At 35.1% G+C, this 20,787-nt stretch overlaps 2 protein-coding genes across 12 annotated transcripts in view; one reads left to right on the top strand and one right to left on the bottom strand.

Annotated features, from left to right (window-relative positions):
- The window catches only part of LOC125653815 (germinal-center associated nuclear protein-like), a 43,946-nt gene extending 38,787 nt beyond the window's left edge, over positions 1 to 5,159 (bottom strand). For 2 of the 3 annotated variants that reach the window (XM_048883443.2, XM_048883446.2), the window contains exons 1-3: positions 5,075 to 5,159; positions 1,165 to 2,016; positions 41 to 757 (exon numbers count right to left, since the gene is read on the bottom strand). In XM_048883443.2, coding sequence (XP_048739400.2) covers positions 41 to 757; positions 1,165 to 1,984 — 1,537 coding nt within the window. In that variant the 5' untranslated portion in view covers positions 1,985 to 2,016; positions 5,075 to 5,159. Of the gene's footprint in view, positions 1 to 40; positions 758 to 1,164; positions 2,017 to 5,040 lie in introns of all 3 variants that reach the window. The other variant, XM_048883444.2, reaches the window with a different exon arrangement.
- Positions 5,160 to 5,313: 154 nt separating this feature from the next.
- LOC125653832 (suppressor of tumorigenicity 7 protein homolog) overlaps positions 5,314 to 20,787 on the top strand; it is a 38,848-nt gene continuing 23,374 nt past the window's right edge. For 4 of the 9 annotated variants that reach the window (XM_048883489.2, XM_056143567.1, XM_048883488.2 and 1 more), the window contains exon 1: positions 5,314 to 5,500. In XM_048883489.2, coding sequence (XP_048739446.1) covers positions 5,350 to 5,500 — 151 coding nt within the window. In that variant the 5' untranslated portion in view covers positions 5,314 to 5,349. Of the gene's footprint in view, positions 5,501 to 17,669; positions 17,953 to 20,787 lie in introns of those variants that run through there. The other 5 variants (XM_048883490.2, XM_056143568.1, XM_048883491.2 and 2 more) reach the window with 4 other exon arrangements.

The raw sequence follows: 20,787 nt of genomic DNA, 5'->3' as shown, positions 1-20,787 counted from the left end.
CTCACCCTCAATACTCACACTCAATACTCATAGTACTCACCCTCAATACCTGCAGCAGACTGTATAGGGTTTGGGGCAGATCCTCTCAGAATGAATGTGGAGGCTGGAGGTGTAAGGTCTTTAATCTCTCCCATCCCCTTCTCCTCTGACGATCCCGTGCTTGTATCTCCGTGAGAAGGCCTTCCTGAGTGAAGGATGCCGCTGGTGGATGCTCCTGCTCCTTCAGAAGTGGCTGCTGGTTTTCCAAACATCTGAGCAGACTCTCCTCTGGTGTTTTTGCCAAACAAAGCAGAACTTCCTGAACCACCTGCGCCAAATTGCTGACTTGCTTGACTAATTTGCATAGAGGGCTTGAACATTGTACCTCCTTGTACAAATGAACCTCCTGTTTGATTGGATGTACCAAATAGTCCACCTGCTGTTGTGGATACTCCACTAAATGTCCCTATTTGAGTGGAAGGTGCTCCACCAAAAGCTCCACCTGTGCCTGATCCAAATGCACCACCTCCTGTTGGTGATTTTCCAAAAGCACTGGTCGCAGATATTGATGTTCCTAATGCTTCATTAGTATTGGATGTTATAGTGATATATGTTCCACTTGTCTGAGATGAAAAAGCACTGCTTGGACCAAATGCTCCAGGTTTTGATTGTGAGACCAAAGTGTTCCCAGTAGCAGTTCCTGGTGTCTGCTGGTTTCCACTTCCTTGCGTATTTGAAACTTCAAATGTTGATGTGTTACCAAATAATGCCCGGCCACCTTTTTTGTGAAGATAGATAAATATCATAGAAAAAAATCTAAAAAAATTGAGGATTTTCTGCAATTGATGTAAATTATTATCTTTGGTATGCGACTATGCGTAATGCTTTACTACCATTCAACATTGTAAACATGGTAAATTCATAGTTGCGAGATTAAAGATATCAAATCACTTAATATATAATTTGTGAGACTTTATTTCCGTTATCTTGCCTTCTGGGATTGATATAAAGTAAAACTTGATCTTTACAAACTTTCACAACTTGTTCATTTCCATGTTATATGATACAAAATTATTCTCAAGAATTTTTTCATTGCATTAAGGACATTTTTTGAATTTACAAAAACAATGCTCACAAATAAAATTGAGTTAAAATACTTGTAATATATCACTACATTTTTCTCACCTGTTGATTTTCCAAACTCTCCAGTTGTTCCGAATCCTGAGGATGTGGTGCTCAATGTTGTTCCAAAGTTACTACTTGCTTGAGTTACTGCACCAAACCCTACTGTCTTTCCAAAACCGGTCACAGACCCAAATCCAGTTGAAGTTGCCCCTGTTGATCCAGACCCAAATCCACCAGCTGTTGTTGACCCAACAGACCCAGACCCAAATCCACCAGCTGTTGTTGACCCAACAGACCCTGAACCAAATCCACCAGATCCAAATGATGCCCCACCTGTAGTTGACCCAGTAGATCCAGCTCCAAAACCTCCACTTCCAAATGCATTACCAGTTGTTCCAAAACCCCCACTTGCTGAAAGTCCAGTCCCGAAACCTCCACCACCAAATGCAGTGACGGTTGGATTTGTTGTTCCAAAACCACTACTCTCAGTTGTAGTTCCAAAGCCTTTTCCATCACCAAAAGCACTTGTTCCAGATTTGAATCCGGCACCCGTAGAGATGCCACCAAATCCTCCTGACGATCCAAATCCAGAGTTTGCTGAATTACTTCCAAAACCTGTACCACTTGTGCCAGGACCAAATCCAGATGACCCCAATCCAATGCCATTAGCCCCTGTTGGTGGACCAAATGTCAAATTACCTGATCCTGAAGCAGGGTTCCCAAAGACTGTCCCTGTGCTTTGTCCAAATGGTGATCCAAAGGGAGAAGTCCCACCAAATGGATTTGCTTGTCCCAATCCTTGTTGGGTTTGGCCTGAGCTTGATGTTTGTGAACCAAATGATGTTCCAAATCCCTTGGGGGTTCCAAAAGGATTAGACATTGTTAGGATTCAATCAATTATCTGAAAATTCCCTGTAATTAAAAATATATGCAAATGAATTTCTCAACTGCTTAAATACGAATAAAATATATTTTGGTTTAAAAGCAAGTTCATGGAACAACCCAAATGTCCACTCAGAGGTCGATACAGCATCTAATTAAAATTGGTGCGTAGCTGCACATTGAATGATTGTGTAAAATTAGCATTGACGAAGGCATAGGTGGCGCTGTGCATACATATTTCTATTCAACATGGAAGATTGACCCCGCTGCACATCATGCTCAATTATGCATCTTGACACATTCTTTACACTATCAGTGTGTCTGATTGGTGGATATTCTTAAAGTTACAACCTTGAACGAAGTGTATATAAAAAATTTCCTGGGAAAAAGTCAAAAGTCATTGTAAGTAAGTGCAATCGAATTTTAGATACACCTCATTCTTGGCTTTAACGATCTACTACACGAATATGGAAGTGATACAGCAATTAAAGTTAAGTGTCCAAAATACATAATTATATATAAATAACAACCAACGAAGTATTTCCTCGTAATATGATCTAAAACATCTGTAATTCTCATGCATCCCTACACCAGATGCAATCTAATTAAAATTAGATGTTAGATCCGCTCACATACTCACTACATTAACTTAGTGTAGCGAGTATGTGAGCGGATCTAACATCTAATTTTAATTAGATTGCACCAGACGTGTTGTTCAAAGGAAATTCAGAAACAATTCTTAACACCTGACAATCGCTAAAATAGTCTTAAAAATCACAAAACACATCTACTGTGCTGCAATATAATATATTTTCTTTATTCTATATTGTCTTTCAATCTAATTAAAATCAGACTTCTTAGATCCGCGCCGTATACTTTGCGTAAAAAAATATGATATACCCGACTAGGGGTCATGTTCATGTGAACTTTATGTTGGCCAATCAGCGTGTCACCTATGAAGTCGTTGGTTTTCACAATTCAAGGAAAATGGCTGCCATTGTTTGGTTTGGATAAAAAACATCACAGCTAGAGGTGACCTCACAATGCACCATTTACGTCGACTGGCGTTATATTCCTCGCATTAATTTTAGAAAAGCATCTTGAAAACTATTCAAATCATACCCATTCCTACTTATAGATAAATCGCAATTCACAATGAATTTAATTTGGGTGTATATTATATCGTACATTTTGTTGTTTGTATGAACAGAATAGATTAGGCATTATTGCAAAAGTTTTTAAATCCCTTATGTGAGAATATACAATTTTATGGTGTGGAAAAGAGATTATACTGCAACTTGTTTACGAATTGCCAGGAGCTTCCTAAATACAGCGGGCATTTTCAGTTTAGATACAATTTGAAACTACATCTTTGGTATTTTTAGAATAATGACAACTTTCGGTTTACACTAACGTCATTTTTATCATCTACAATCGAAAAGCATAAGTAAAGAGTCTCCAAACAATAATGGCCCCTAAACACAAGCATGCAAAGAATCAGCTGTAGCATCAGTTAAAATTAGATATTCATTTCAGAAAGTGGCAAATATGTCTAGCATGTTCAAAACATACGTGCTCACCTGTTAAAAACAAGAATCTTACCATGATTGTCAGCATGTTAACGAGTGTAAAGGGCAACTGGTCAGTAATAGCATGTCACTTTCCTGACAATACTAATAGCTACATCTTCCAGGATGATAATGCCCCTAATAATCGTTCTAGGGTTACTAAATCATTAATAGACGACAATTGTATCAACATGATGGAGTGGCCAGTGGAAAGCCCAGATATAAACATTATAAAAAATTTATGGTTGAAGATTAAAAAGGAATAGAACATTCAATGGATGGAATTACTTCTGTGGATCAATTATACAATAAAATTTATTCAATTTGGACCAATTTCGATCATGAGACAATTAAAACTTTGTACCTATCCCTCCCTAAGAGAATCGCTGCTGAACGACGATTCAAAGGCTACATAAAAAAATATTAAGGTATTGTAGTAGTAGTAGTTAGGGCAGTACGGACCATGGATATCGGCCTGGATAGCTCAGTGGTTAGAGCAACTGACTAGTAATGCAGGGGTCCTGGGTTTGATTCCCAATTCAACCAAATATTGGTGCCTTTGACAACCCCTGCAATGCAGGTTGGATATCGGCCTGGATAGTTCAGTGGTTAAAGCAACTGACTAGTAATGTAGGGGTCTCATGTTCAATTTCTGATCGACCACAAATTTTCTCCTCTCTCCTATATACTATAGTATGATTTATTTTTGGCAGAAATACAATAAATCATCTCCACACAATGGTAGCAATTTATTTTCATAGTCTTTATGTAATGTTTATATTTTAAGCATCCAATCAAGCTCGGGTATTTTCTCCAAACGCAACAACGTTGTAAATCATTCCGATACTTTTGTCCACAGTCTGTAGATGTCATAAAATACAGAAATTGGATCATTAAATGAATCAGTCTTGGGACACTTTTAATTAGTTTTGGTAAATCAAAGTGTTTCATATTCCATAGAGGCGCTTTACTAAATCATCTGTTATTTCATTATAGTTGATTCAAGTCAATTTCCCCCCTGATTTTAATATTTAGAAAGGATATAGCAAATACCCACAACACAAAAAAAAAAAATTTATTTTACAAAAATTCTTAACTGATATTGCTAGTGTAAGGGGAGAATATTTATATATATATATATATATATATATATATATATATATATATATATATATAAATATTTGTAAGGGGAGAACATTTTTTTTTTTTTTATAAAAAAAATGTTCTCCCCTTACACTAGTAAAATAGAGTGAAGGATCATGAAATGTATTCATCCTATTAAGCATCCCTACCCCTTTAAGTGACATTAATTCCGTAGTGGATCCCTGTTAGTCCTTACACGACACAAGTGTATGCTGTTATCTTGAATTTTATTTTGAGAAAATTCGAACTATTATTTTTTTCTTACCAGAATAAAAGAAATATACAATGTAACATAATTAGCTTAGAGTTCAGTAGGTCTGTGTGTGAGCTATTTATAAAATACCTTAACTATCATTCATATCTAAGCTCAGATTTACCATCTTTGTTACATGAAAATCCCTGCCGTCTCTTCCCAAAGTGAAACTTGAAAATGAAATGTAAACTTCCGCCAAAATATCATCGCTGTTCAGCATACAAAAACTCAATGCCAATTTTTTTCTTATCAAAGATAGATTTAAAGAAACAGTAGGTGAATTTTGAAAAAAAATATGTGAACTGTGCAGATTTTTATTCTTTGTAAATATATAAATGGTACATTCACCTTTTTTTATTTTCCTCTAAATTTCCGTTGCTGCGGTCCTTATGTTCCAGCATGGCGGGTTTCCTGTCAAGGTGTATTGAAAAAATCAAATCATGGATTCACTGGTCGTGGACGTATTTGTTAGCTGTGTGGGTTGTTTTGGTTGTGTTTGTTGTTTACATTCTCCGAGGTCCCCTGAAATTAAGTGAGAATTTTTCCTATGGTAAGCTAACAGTTCATCTCTGTATGTCAAGATCTGTATGCAGTTCTGATGTGCCTCAGTTTTCAAATTTTGATCGCAGACGCGTTGCACGTACTGTGCACAAAACACGTGCCCGCTTTAAGTACTGTTTCTGGTCGATGCAACTTCAAGATTTTGAGAGGGGGGAGGGGTAATTTTTTTAGGGAGCAGAAATCTGTTCTATAGCTGTGTTCTCACCAGACTGTAGTTAGAATAATCTAACTGTGTCTCGGGACAGGCCCTCACCACAGTTAGAATACCTCCCATATACCCGTAATGTAGCAGAAAATTGCGGAATCGCTCCAAAACGATTTTAAACTTATCAAAGAATAAACGCGTACATTTAAAGTTAAATTTATATACAACTAACCTCATTGGTAATTTGTAAGTCCTTAACACTGTAAAAAATCGTATAATAATATTGTAAACTCAACACTTTGAAATGTCACTTTTCTCGATTCGAACTGACTGCCATTTTACCGGAAACTGCCATCGGAACACCCTGCTGCATGCTGTTTTCCAAAAACGAACGCTTACCTAATTTGCAAATAAGAACGGCCCAAGTGGGTTGTTAAGATAACTTTCCAAATGCATATGAGTGATGTGTTACATAATTTTACCGAAACATGCACTGTGTGCAATTTTCATTTTGCTACATTGCAGGTATATAGGACGCATTCTATCGTTAAATCGGGTCCGTAGGACATTATCATTTTAACGATAGAACATTCTATCTAACCAGACTGCTGTACATGTTAGATTGCTAGACAGCATTAAATGATTTGATTAATTGTCTGGACTAAAAACATAATAGCCCACATCAGCAATAGAATAGTGCACTAGTATATTTCATGGGCACATCATTCACACAATCTGTTACAAATGTAGTATAGGAAGAGAGAAGAAACTCTTTGGCTGGACCGGGAATGGAACCCGGGACCCCTGCATTACTAGTCAGGTGCTCTAACCACTGAGCTATCCAGGCAGATATCCACAGTCCATATAGCCCTATTTACTACATTAGATCAAAGTTCTAAATAGTTTGTTCTAACACATTGACAAAACTGAGTGCAAAAGAGTAGCACACTTTCGAGTTACTGCTGGAACACAGATTTTCTCCGAATTTTATACTCGCCTTTACATTGTCAATTAGGCTTATGAACTTTCGGTTTTTACGCATGGTCATGGAAATACTAATTCAATCTTGAACCACATACTAAAAAAATGAATTTCAACTCAGTACTTGAACTCAAACAAAATTTACAGGAACGAGGTGTTTTGTGTAGTTTATGTCATAAGATATACTTGGTGGGGGTGTTCTATATTTGGCTGGCCATCAACAAAATGCCGAGAACATACCTACACATTGCACAAAATAACATTTTCTGTCTTTGATATGGATTTTACAAATGAGAATGCAAGAAAATGTCTAGATCAGATCCACTGAAGGTATTTATTGTCACCCTGTTGTGTGCCAGTGGGTCATAAACTTTCTGATGCAGCTAATTTAGCTAAGTTCATCTACTCACTGGACCTATCTTCTGTATTGGAAATGTGAAAAACTTTATGTCTGCCATACAGACATATCACCCCTTTTCCTTGAATCAGCATGGCATCCCTCACCAGTACAATATTGCCTGGTTTTAGAATTCTTGATATAAATTCTGTATGAGTACCATCTCCACCAGAAGTATTGATGGTTAAAAAACTTGGAAATAGTGTGTAAAATCAAGAATAAACAGTGTTCCATCAATAACTCGAAAGTGTGTTATTTTAACAGTGTAGGCACATTTCCTTTAAATATATGCCATTTCGTTACAGTGTGAATATCGCTTTTTATTCTATACATATCGCTGACACTTTGGATCAAGTTACAGTACTGTAGTAATGATATACAGTGTGCACAATTAATAGCAGAGCGATGGACAAAATCTATAGAAAATACATCTGGTCTATAGCAAGTAGGCCAGTTTGTCTACAGAGCCTGAATGAACACAGTGGTCAAATCCACAAAATGTTTGCAGAATACTTCTCAAGCATGTAAGAATCATGATTAGATCGGATGGCAACAACTGTGTATATGATGACCTAGTGTGTATATTATGTTATTTTTGATAAGGAAGGAATCTGACTTGGGGGGAAAAAAAGCTAGAAAGAAATATAACAAGGAAAGGAATGAAGTATCCAAAAACACATTCAGAATATTTGTTACTTGTTTATACATGTATTAGTCAGGTTTGTAGATTCTGAAGTATTGAAATAACACATTCAGAATATTTGTTACTAGTTTATACATGTATTAGTCAGGTTTGTAGATTCTGAAGTATTGAAATAACACATTCAGAATATTTGTTACTAGTTTATACATGTATTAGTCAGGTTTGTAGATTCTGAAGTATTGAAATAACACATTCAGAATATTTGTTACTTGTTTATACATGTATTAGTCAGGTTTGTAGATTCTGAAGTATTGAAATAACACATTCAGAATATTTGTTACTAGTTTATACATGTATTAGTCAGGTTTGTAGATTCTGAAGTATTGAAATAACACATTCAGAATATTTGTTACTAGTTTATACATGTATTAGTCAGGTTTGTAGATTTTGTCAATAGCACTGTACAGAGGAGTTCATTTTGCACTCTGTACATGTAGTGATTGATAGTATATATTGTTTAATGTCCCTATCGAGAATTACGTAATGGTAGAAAGCTGTTATTGCTGTAATATTCACATGTGCATACAGATTAACCTGTTGTACAGTATGACAACTGCTGAAACAGGGATGACCATTCTAAGAATTACATGTGTCTATTTGTATATTTGATTTATATTTCTCAGGTTATTCCAAAACAATATTTGAATTGAAGAGTAATTCAGTAGGTCTGTTAAACATATCTTTCCAAGCAAAGTTTTTACACCCAATGCCGTCATTCCAAAAGTTTGTCAGACTTTGGAAAAATCTTGTTATTTTAGTGTTGGTCCAGTAGTCATGGTAGTATGTGTACTAAAGAAATAGTTGAACAAAATGTCTGCTTAGCAATTTTATATAAATTCTAAAAGAATTCAATACAAAAACAAAAGAAATTGCTTTAATTGGTGTGAGTATAATTATTCAAATGTATAGATAAGTAATTCATTAAAATTCACAACGCTGCCCTATTTGACAAGGTAACTGACTATAGTCCATCGAAAGTTGTCTTCATATAAAATTATCATGACTTATTTCTCTTTGTTGATGATAGCAATAAAATCCATTTTGAAATAATGGTGAATTCTTTATTCTAAACAGAAACGATACAATTTCATCTGTTATCTATTAAAGGGACTGGTTCACGATTTTTGATAAAAATATTTTTCATTTTTGATGGTAAACATTAAAAATATAACTCATTTAATGTTGACAGCCAAAATTTTGACCTTCTAAATGCAAGAGTAAAACCAAAATTTTAGCCTTAAATATGTGTTATGTAAACAAAGACTCGAGTCTTTTTATGTATACAAACAAACAAGTGAAATATTGATTTTGTTATATAAAGCATCTTAATTTGCATAGTCGCAAACTTTAACTTTTAGATGACACATTTTACCCCCAAAATGCTTGAAATGCGAAAGATATTATAAAATTAGACCAATATCCATTTCTTTTTAAAAATTCGTAAACAATAACATACCGCAATCTTTGTTTACAAAACAAATAATAAACTCTCTTAAATGAGCTTCTGTGATAATGTATAACCTTAATTTTTATGTGAACTCTTTTAAATACATTAGACAGTAGATTTTGATCATTAAAAGTGAAAATGAAAATTTTGGGGGAAATCGTGAATCAGTCCCTTTAAAATGGTTCAGTGCATGACTTACAACTGTTAGAAGTCAGAAGGGGGTTTTGATGTACTTGGGTCACGATCAAAAGATCAATTTTGGATTTAGAAAATCTTAAAATCAAAGTTGGTAGGGTAGGGAAGGTGTTAAAATCATTCTCCAGTACAGCAAGTCACAACCCCATGAGGCTAGATTGAAGTCAAAATTTGACATGGGATTAAAAAGGGTAAAGATCTTTTTAAAATCTAATGATCAGCAGGGTCAAGGTGACTCAGGTGAGTGTTGTGGCCCAATGGCCATGGGCCTCTAGTTATAATCCTAATCCACAAGCTTGTTCATTTGCAAAAATGTCATTGGTCACATGGTCTGCTCTGTTTTAATTCACAACTGAAAAGTGGGTTCTAATGATGTCACAAAATCAGGAAATGGTCATTGGTGAAGCAATCTTCTTTAGCTAGCAATCTTTTGAGGAAGAATTTATGACCAGTACAAAATTGAAAACTACTACGGTAATTGATCTCCTATGACCTTTAATTTTATCAAGCAACAAGTATTACCTTTCACAGTGACAGGTTTGATAATGGTATGAGGGCCTAAAGCGGACCTAATTTTTATGCAATTTCATTATCATTTGTGATTTAGAAAATTATCAGTCTGATGATGCCCTTTTCTTTGGAAATGTTGTGTTCTTGTGTTTGTATGACAACCTGTACTATAGTGAAATCTAAGAAATAAATGAATTAATAGAGAAGATAAATGGAAGAGAAGTAGTAGAACACCATGCAGTTCTCGGGGGGGGGGGGGGGGGGGGGGGTGTTGTGTTACCAACACCGTGCAGTTCTCGGGGGGGGGGGGGGGGTGTACCAACAACCACACCGTGCAGTCCTCCCAGGGGGTGGGGTTAGTATAGTTTGGACAAGAAAAAAAGAATACATGATTGGAATTCAAGAAGTGTTATTACATGCCCCGTTGGCATTTTTCATCCCATAATCCAAGATAATTTACTTAATTTTCCTCTTTTCAGAGGAAATCCTCCGATTTGCTCAATTTTTTAAAAAATGAAACACTCTGGATTTGATCTAAAGTGGCAGAAAATAATGTTTTTCCAGGGAGGGTGAGGTGTTTTCCTCCCTTTTTGACCAGTTTTTCTCTGATTTCTGAAGAATTCAGTCACATCCCTGTTAAAGGGACTGGTTCACATTTTTCGAAAGAAATATTTTTCATTTTCTATATGTTAAAAATTAAAAATATAACTCATTTAATGTTGACAACCAAAATTTGGACCTTCTGAATGTAAGACTAAGAGCAATATTTTAGCTATAATTCTGAGTTATGTATATAACTCTTTGAAAGTCTTTTTTATGTAAACAAACAAACCGGTGAAATGCTAATTTTGTGATTTAAAGCGTCTTCATTTTGTGCAATCACATATTTAAACTTTTAAATGACACATTTTACCTAAAGTATACGTGATATATATAATAAACTTGGCCAATATTCATTTATTTTGAAAACTTAAATGCAAACAATAACACACCTCAATCTTTGTTTTGAAAACAAATAATAAACTCTCTATAATGAGCCTCTGTAATGATGAATAACCTTAATTTTTTTTGTAAAACCCTCTAAACATAGACTGTAGATTTTGATCATTTAAAGTAAGTTACAAAATTGGGGGGGGGGGGGGGGGGGACCGTGAATCGGTCCCTTAGGGAGACAGAATATATTCTTACTTCAGGCTGTTTTGTTGTTGACATGACAGTTCACGTAGTATCAATTTAGCAATAAAAGCAGCTAACGGTTATAGGGTCAGGACCATTCATCAACAGAGGCTTCCGTGCTTAATGAATCTAAATTTGTAGAAAAATGTATTAAAAGTCTCTTTTTAAGAGTAAAATTATTTTTTTAAAGGGGGGGGGGGGTGATTAGAGGGGAAAAAATATAATTTTAAAAAACCCACATGAAATATCCACTTATTCAGAAAAATAATGTATTCAAGCTTATTTGTGGATTCAAACCCAGGGCAATACTCTTGCTAATTATAGCAACCATGCTCCCATTTATTATGCGACCACAACTCTTCTCTATTCGTGAATTAATTTTATATATACAAAATTAAATTTACCACTAACAATTATAACCGTTATTGAGAAAACTTGTCCAGATATTTGATTAACACAAAAATGATGAGGTATCATCCATTATTCATGGTTATGCTCCGGTACAAAAACAAAATGTTTGAAATATCCGCATCACATACTCAACATTGGGAATTCATTAGGAGTGATTACCCTTTGCTCCATTGAAACATAAATATTGATCTCCAGTTTGTGCACCATGGGTCAAACCCTGCATGACTACTAATTCAGCATATAGTACATGCAAATCATATATCACTATTATATAAGATTTTTGACTGTAGAGGACCAAATGTCCTGTAAATGTTTGAAAACCTTTGGAATGACTGCCTATATGTCAATTGCTTTGTATCAATACAAAATTCATTTTCTCTTGAAATTTAGAAACTGAAGAATTATTAGTTCTGACATAAATGCATGTTTTATCACAGACATTAATTTTCACTGTTAACACAATTGGAGATTTCAAGTGAATAGTTTCAATTCCTGAATACACTGTAATAATATTTGCCAATCTTTAAAAATACACTGTAATAATATTTGCCAATCTTTAAAAATACACTGTAATAATATTTGCCAATCTTTAAAAATACACTGTAATAATATTTGCCAATCTTTAAAAATACACTGAAATAATATTTGCCAATCTTAAATTGTTAATCAGAGTTTAAATATTACAAGAATTTATTGATACGTGATACATCAAAAATGGCAAATGGAATTTGCCAAACAATATTTGGACCTATATATATATATATACACCTTTGTTAACAGCTTGAGTGCAATAATGTTAACTGGAACCTGGAATGCTTCCGTACAGGTTCTGTTACTTCCCGAAAAGCTCATGTTCAATAATGGCTGAAATTGCATGCGAAAATTTTTTCTTCATTTCTTTACTAACAAATTATTAGATATCGGGTATGGTCTACCATTAGAATGAGCGCTCTGTTGAAGACAGAATTTGAAATTGACCTTGCCTTGTTTCTTACCTGTAATTTTAAAAATCTATAGTTCATGAAAATTGCTTGTTTAATTGACAAATTTCCCATACTTGTAATACATGTTATATGTTTAGAAATATTGGAAATGGGCTCTGATTCCATCTTTGTTTTTGTCATCCATGTTTAAATTCACGTAAGTTTCATTAGCAATTTAAAAAAAATTTAAAAATCATTTAAAAAACATGTTTAACTAATAATGTTGTTTAGGGTATATAAAGAAACAATTAGGTAACTCATTCTGATTTGGTTTTTTTTTATTCCATTTAACACGCTGTTTTTATACCCCCCCGAACGAAGTTTTGGGGGGTATATAGGAATCATTCTGTCTGTCTGTCTGTCTCCAGATTGTTGTCCGGGCCATAACTTCTTTGTTCTTTGACATAGGCATACCATATTTGGCACACAGGTGGATCACCATGAGATGATGTGTCGGGTACCTTCATGGCCTATATGACCTTGACCCTTGACCTTAAGGTCAAAATTAAAGGTTTTTTACAATGGATTTGTGTCCGGGCCATAACTTCTTTGTTCTTTGACATAGGCATACCATATTTGACACATAAGTGTATCACCATGAGACGATGTGTCATGTACCTTCATGACCTCCATGTGAACTTGACCTTAAGGTCAAAATTAAACGTTTTTACAATGGATTCGTTTCAGGGTCATAACTTCTTTGTTCTTTGACATAGGACATATTCCACCAAATTAGCATAAAATGTCCGTCAAATTTTCCCCCTCCGTATTTAAAAATAAATATGCTTAAAAAGTAAAGAATGTTTTTAATTACAAATTTGAATGGACTAGAGTTAATTATAAAATCAAAAATATTTTGCCACACATAAATTGTTAAAATTATTTTGGTATGTGAATGTTCAAATTATGAGAAAAATTGACAGAATTAACTCCCGTGAGAAGTGGTACCCAACTTCTCGGGTACTTTATTTCAACTTATATAAGAAAACAAGGGGCGAAAAAGATGTAACAAAATGTGTGTACTTTTACTTAATTTTTATAAAAAAAATTGCAAAGTATTTATGAAAACAAATTATACAAAAGTAAATTCAAAGTAAACAGTTTTTGTGATTTTCGTTCTGTCAAACATATTGACGTTAGCACTAATGTACATATGTACATAGAGATGTACTGCAAAACAATTTGCTTTTATTATTTTTCTGAAATTAAGCATTAAAAGTCATAATCTAATTGTGGAACAGATTTTATCTTCTTTAAACAAAATATCTGACTTAAGAAATTACATTGATATTTGGTCTAACATCATTCTGTCAAATTCTACTCGGCACAATGTGACATTAGCACACTTCTTTACCAAACCATTGTAAGAGTTGTGGTTCTTTGTTATTATTACAACTCTCCCTGCAAGGGGCGTTGTAATGGGATTTTCCAATTGAATGGCAGGTTGAGTGAATGAGGTATCCAGACTTATGTAAAACTTCAAGCGATGGACTTTCTGTCAAAATTGCTGACGTTAGCAACATGGAACGTTAGCATAAGAAATCGTTCTATTTGTACTAAATCGTACGTCAAACTACCGGTTTATGAATTCAAAGACTATTTTATTGCAATAAAAACTCATCATGGGAAACTATTTATAGTCTATCATGATTTACATCACTGCGAAACAGTTCCGCAAGGTTTTGTTCCGTCAAACAATAACATTAGCATCAAACAAGTTCCGTCAAGAACTGACATTAGCATTGACAGAAAATGAAAGATTCTGGGTCATTATTAAAGCACAACAAACATTGGTCTCGATGTAATGTATATAGATTACATTTAAACTTTTCATTAAGAGAGCCATGTAGTTAAATAATTTCATAACTTATTTCGTAAACAGAAGATTTATTAATTGCTAATGTCATTTTCCGTCAAGTGTTCCGTCATAAAAATGTGACGTTAGCAACCGTTTTTAAAAAAAATGAAATTCAAATTGAAGGAATACTTTTATAATTTTATTTTTTACATTTTCTTGATCCTGAGTGTTAATATTTTTAGTTACCACAAAAAATTACCACAGTTTGGCACTTTGAAAAGACATTCCCAATGAGAGTCAATACAAGCCTTTTTCATGGAACATGTCACAGGCATACCATATTTGGCACACAGGTGTATCACCATGAGATGATGTGTCGGGTACCTTCATGACCTCTATATGACCTTGACCCTTGACCTTAAGGTCAAAATTAAAGGTTTTTTACAATGGATTTGTGTCCAGGCCATAACTTCTTTGTTCTTTGACATAGGCATACCATATTTGACACATAAGTGTATCACCTTGAGACGATGTGTCATGTACCTTCATGACCTCCATATGAACTTGACCTTAAGGTCAAAATTAAACGTTTTTACAATGGATTCGTTTCAGGGTCATAACTTCTTTGTTCTTTGACATAGGCATACCATATTTGACACCTGAGTGTATCACCATGAGACGATGTGTCATTTACCTTCATGACCTCCATATGACCTTGACCTCAGGGTCAAAATTAAATATTTTTACAATGGATTCGTGTCAGGGCCATGACTTCTTTGTTCTTTGACATAGGCATGACCTTGAACTTTGACCTCAAGGTCAAAATTGATTATAGGGTTTTGACATAGTCATACCATAAGACATGGGTGTATCACCATGAGTTTATGTGTCATGTACATTCATGACCTCTTTATGACCTTGACCTTTGATCTCAAGGTCAAAATTATGGGTTTATACCATGGATTTGTGTTCGGACTATATCTTCCATTTTCTTCTACAAAGGCATACTATATTTTTACACTCAGGAAAGAGGCAATTTATACCTATTAACAACACCCTTTGGGAGATTGGGGTAAGCGGGGGGTATTCTTAGTGAGCATTGCTCACAGTACCTCTTGTTTTATGTTTTCTTTAGGTTTATTATTAGCTGTGGTTATATATTCTGATCAATAATTGATTTCATCATTGACCTCATGTGTCTTAGCTTGAATTTGAATCATGACATCATTTGGATTTGTTTGAAATGATTTCAGCGAGAATTGTTATTCATGTAATATTTTCTTATCACGTATTTGAAGATGTAATTTTTCCCATCTTAATCATTTCCACCATTTGAGTGAGACAGGGCATGAGGAGTTGTACGATGCAGTCAGGTATGGAACACTTCATTTCCTAAAACAATGTACGGATGGCAGTTGAAAACAAGAATTTCCTGGGCTTTTCTTCTTTTTTTTCACATAGCAGTTGATAGAGGCCATTATAAGTGTCCCTTGCAGTATCTGGTTGTGTTTGTTATAGATAAAATGCTTTCATTGTGGGTTATGATATTTTGGGAAGTTTTCATATCTTTCTTGATATTCAAAAGTAAATTTATACAAAAATGACTTTGACCTACAAATTTGTGGGCCTAAAAAACTATATATTTTTTAAGTCTTTCATCAAGTTTACATCATAACTGGGCTCAGTGGATGTATTGACAGGATATATCAATGAGGATCAATCAGTCTGGAAGAAATTAGCAAGCCTGAAACATTTAAATACTAGAAATAGGACAATGTTTAAGCTCCATCTTGCTTATAAGGTTACCACAAGTTCATTTATTCTAAGTTATGGTCCAGATGCTGCGTCTGACCTACATTTTGTGCTTCAGTGACTTTGGTACAAGATAGCATTTAGATCTTTTAAACTGATATTTCAACAGAACTTGCCTACAGCTGATTCTAAAAGCAGTTCATTCAATAGATGTAGTACTGTAGTGTTCCATTTATAGCATGTGGGGAAAAAAACAAATTTCTTATGTGCTGAGAGTTTTCAAAACATGAGTAGCAGTTTAAACCACTGATTGTTAACCACTGAAAAGTCCCTGGTACATTTCATTGCATGGAAATTTATTGGATTGGCTGGTATTATGAGCTTTAAGTTAGTAGTTTTTGTTAAACATATTGATTATACTGTCTATATTCTGACCTGTTAAGGATATGAATATGACGTTTACAAATCTTTCTTCTCAGCATTAAAGGTCAGATGTGTGTTTGTGGAACAGAGGAAGTTTTTGCAATTTTGTTTTCCTTCACTATTGTTGAAAAAAAGGCACATTCCCTCTCACAAGAAATAGGAAAAGTCTCCCCCTCCCCCCCCCCCCCCCCCCCCCCAGCCTTTCATCTTTTGAGTTTACAAATATATTTTGTTCGTTTGTCCTTATCATTAAAAATAATGCAAAGCTTTCATCCCCAGTACACAAAATAGAACTTTCTCTAAATGGGATTTTGTTGCAGTTTTCTTCTCTAGGTTACAAGTAGATCTTGCAGACAAGTGATGAATTTTAATGTCACACCATTGTTTATCAGTGTAACAATAGACAGTGTGCTAGAGGCTTGTATCATTGCCACTGAAGTGTGATTTACCAAGTTTTAGTTGATAATGGTTTATCAGGAATTTTCAGAATCTAGGCCACTGTCGTTCATGTACCTGTCAGTCTGTTAAATCTCGGACCAGCTAGCAGTCCCGTTTGTGATTTCCTATATTTGGTCCAGTTTAAGCTGCTGAATAGCCACTAAAATGTTTGGTCTGCAGTTTGGTAGGTTAATTTTACCTGTAGATTGATGCATACAATTTCATTGAAAAGACAATTGTTTTTCCACCTGGGCAATCTTGTTAAACAGCTAGAGCATATGTCCAACAATATTTCCCCAGAAATCAAAATTTCCCTGACAGTCTGGAGTGTATATTATTTTAGACTTGTACAATTTTTACTCATTTAGAATCAAGAATATGGTTTCAATGGATTTTGATATAGGAAAATTAAGAGTACTTATAAGCAGAGAAAAATTGGTTTAGTTATTAGATCTGCATTATGGAATATATATTATTTAAATTTCATGATTTCATACGTACCATACAAGCTCAACAGAGTCTCTGGAAACGGGGTAGAGCATTTCAGTACATCGATAAGATTCATCCCGACAGTTTTCTCCTGTTTGTTCTGAAGCAGCTTCAGTGTTTAGTACCACACATGTATGTAGTACTGTACATGTACACATATATACTGTAACTCTGAAGCAACTTCAGTGTTATAGTACCACACATGTATGTAGTACTGTACATGTACACATATATATACTGTAACTGTTAATTACTGAGAAGCTGGTAATCAATAGAGGCTGTCTGGACACTCATACTGATAATCCACAGCGTATAATTACATGTATGTGCATGACGTGTGTTATGTAATGTGAAATACCTATAATGGTCTCCACTATAAGGTGAAGTCTTAGGACTGTAAACAATGCAATAGTCAGAGACTCGTCAATATCAGGAGCCAGCTGATCGTAGATTTCAGAGCGGTGGTATTGATTTTCCTTTCTGTATATGATGCTGGTGGTCTGTGCCGGCTCTCACTATCTGTGGGCTTTTTTCTAGTGACGTGAGGACTGGAGACTTTTCAGCCATCATGCTCTCTCTATTTAGTGACACATGTACGTATACAGTTTCTTGCTTTCCATTAGGCATTTGTTGGTTTTTACTGTCTTAAAAAGCCAGATGATCAATGTGTTGGCCCATATTGACTGTAATTTAGTTGACGTATGAGGTTTTTTTGGTTAGAAAGACGGCAGTATTGAGTATTTAAGGAAATTGTTGCTATTTGTTACGACTGACATTGGAGAAGTCATGCATAATTTTTTATGGAAAATACATCATATTTAAACAGGCTGGTGGAATGACAATTGATGAAGCCGACTGTCATATAATTGTACCAAGTAGAGCCCTCCATGCTTAACTGATAAAATTGTAGTGTTTAACTGTGTGTAGAATTATTGATTTTAGCATGTGTCTGTTTCACCCTGTCCAGGAGGTGTTCATGGTAGTAACTAGCTGTTAGCATATGGTGGATACTTTAGAATATATAAAGTGTTATGCTGTTACACCACCTGCTCTCAAATTAGAATTATGTAAGGGCTATAGCCACAGCTAAAATTAGCTAGAATTATCTCTGCTAAATAGGCATCCGTCATCCTGATGGACTTTGTGGTTCCATAGAATTGAATAATTTATTATATTTTATGATGCATCATGGGGTGCATTTCACAGGATATTTATCATGATATCCGAGTGTTACTATGGTCATAAGATTTAACCTCTATCCTGTGTTCCGCAATCATCGTGTTCATGTAGCAAAGAAAAAGCAACTCTTTGGACTGCCTGACTTCTAGTTTCACATTTACAGTGCACTGCATGTATGCACTGTTTTTGCCTCTTAGGTTACTAAAAGGATTTATGTCATTACTGGTGCTAGTAAGTGGAATTTAAATTCTAATAATAACGGAGCACTGTACCCCGAGTAACAAGTTAATATCCTTGTACCATTATAATGTTGTATGTGTAAATACTGGGAACTATAAATGTAATACAGTTGTTATAGAGCAATCATTCTTGGAATTGGAAAGCATTCACTCTGGGAGAGGGAAACCATCACTCTGGGAGTGGGAATTTAATCAATTACTCTGGGAGTGGGAAATCAATCACTTTGGGGGTGGGAAATCAATCACTCTGGGAGTGGGAAACCTATCATTCTGGGAGTGGGAAATCAATCACTCTGGGAGTGGGAAACCTATCATTCTGGGAGTGGGAAATCAATCACTCTGGGAGTGGGAAACCTATCATTCTGGGAGTGGGAAATCAATCACTTTGGGGGTGGAAAATCAATCACTCTGAGAGTGGGAAACCTATCACTCTGGGTGTGGGAAACCTATCATTCTGGGAGTGGGAAATCAATCACTCTGGGAGTGGGAAACCTATCATTCTGGGAGTGGGAAATCAATTTTTTGGGCAGTGGGAAAGCAATTAATGCTCCAGGAGTGGGAAAACAATGTTCCAGGAATGGGAAAGCAATTGCTCTGGGAGTGGAAAACCAATGGCCCTATAAGTGGGATGATAATTGTTCTGGGAGTGGGAGAGCAATCATTCTGGGTGTGGGAGGTAGGGATTGGATATCAGTGGGTTGGACGTAAGCCTTTGTAAGACCAGAGTTGTTGCCTCTGCTTTGATACAATGCATTAGATGTGAAAATTGGAGACCTTAAAAGTCTGGGACCTATGATTCTTCTACAATCAATGAGACAATTTAGGTACTTTTATACATCAGTTATCGGACTAATTGACAAGTATATTGAGAATTAATTTAATACTGTTTTGAGAACCAATACATGTACATCAACATCTGTAATTTTACATTTATTTTTCATTTTAAAAAATCAACTACAATAATGACCCAGGGTGGGTCAACTCATAAACACTGTCCGTACCCAGGCATGTTCCTTTGTTTCAAGATGACATTGACTCAGCTGGAGTATTAAATTTTGTATTTGGCAATGAACGTACATTTTTAGTGTGTACAATTATGTGAATCTGCTGATGCAATTTAAGGGCATTTTTTCTTTCTTGTTAAAGCAACTGTCAAAATGATGTAAATTTGAGATTGGTTTAAACGAAACTTCGAATTAAGTCCTCAGAATTTTTGCTTCCTGAAAAAAAAAATTCAATCTGATTTAGAGGTGTAACTTGATGATCAGTATTGAACATGTAATCTTTTCAAAGTGGATAAATATCATTCAGAGATCTTTTTTATGATATTAGAATGGAATAAGATGATTTAGTGTGGAAAACAATTATCAAAATAAATTTTAAGATTGGCTGTTTCCCACCAAATTTGTGTTAGAAAGGACACCCTTTATGTCTGAGGATGTAGAAAATGTACAGTTGGGATTAGATATTAAGAAATACTAGTCGTTCAGGTGGGCTGTTGCCCATCAGAGTTGTATCGGGAAGGACACCCTTGGTGCCTGAGGACGGGCAAAATATATTGATCAGGAGCTTGACACCTCAGGATTTAGTTTTCCATATAATGGCCAGACACAAAGTCATGATATCAAAATTTTACAATCAATATTGTCTGCTGCATTGTGACAGATTGAAAGCCTTTGTGTGTAGTGGTGCTGGTGACAGAATTGGTTGGTTTAATGAGATGGCAGCTATAGTTTACCAAAGCACAGTTAATTGTTCCATATTGTCAGATCATGTAGCATTGGTTGAATAGTGTACACTCAGAGTCTGTATTGATCTGCATGTTTCTGCAATAGAGAGTTGCAAATTGTATACATGCTATGTTAATGAGGATATTTAGGGAGGGGGGCACCTACTAAGAAGATAGGACTAAGATTTTGCAGTGTGACTGACACACACAAAAAAGTCTACAGCGTGTGCATGGCATTTCTAATTATTGCATCCTTGCCAGGCTTTACGAAAGAGCGCATG

This window comes from Ostrea edulis, chromosome 7 (genome assembly GCF_947568905.1).
Source record: "Ostrea edulis chromosome 7, xbOstEdul1.1, whole genome shotgun sequence".
NCBI lineage: Eukaryota > Metazoa > Mollusca > Bivalvia > Ostreida > Ostreidae > Ostrea > Ostrea edulis.
This window is presented reverse-complemented; position numbering and strand designations above follow the sequence as displayed.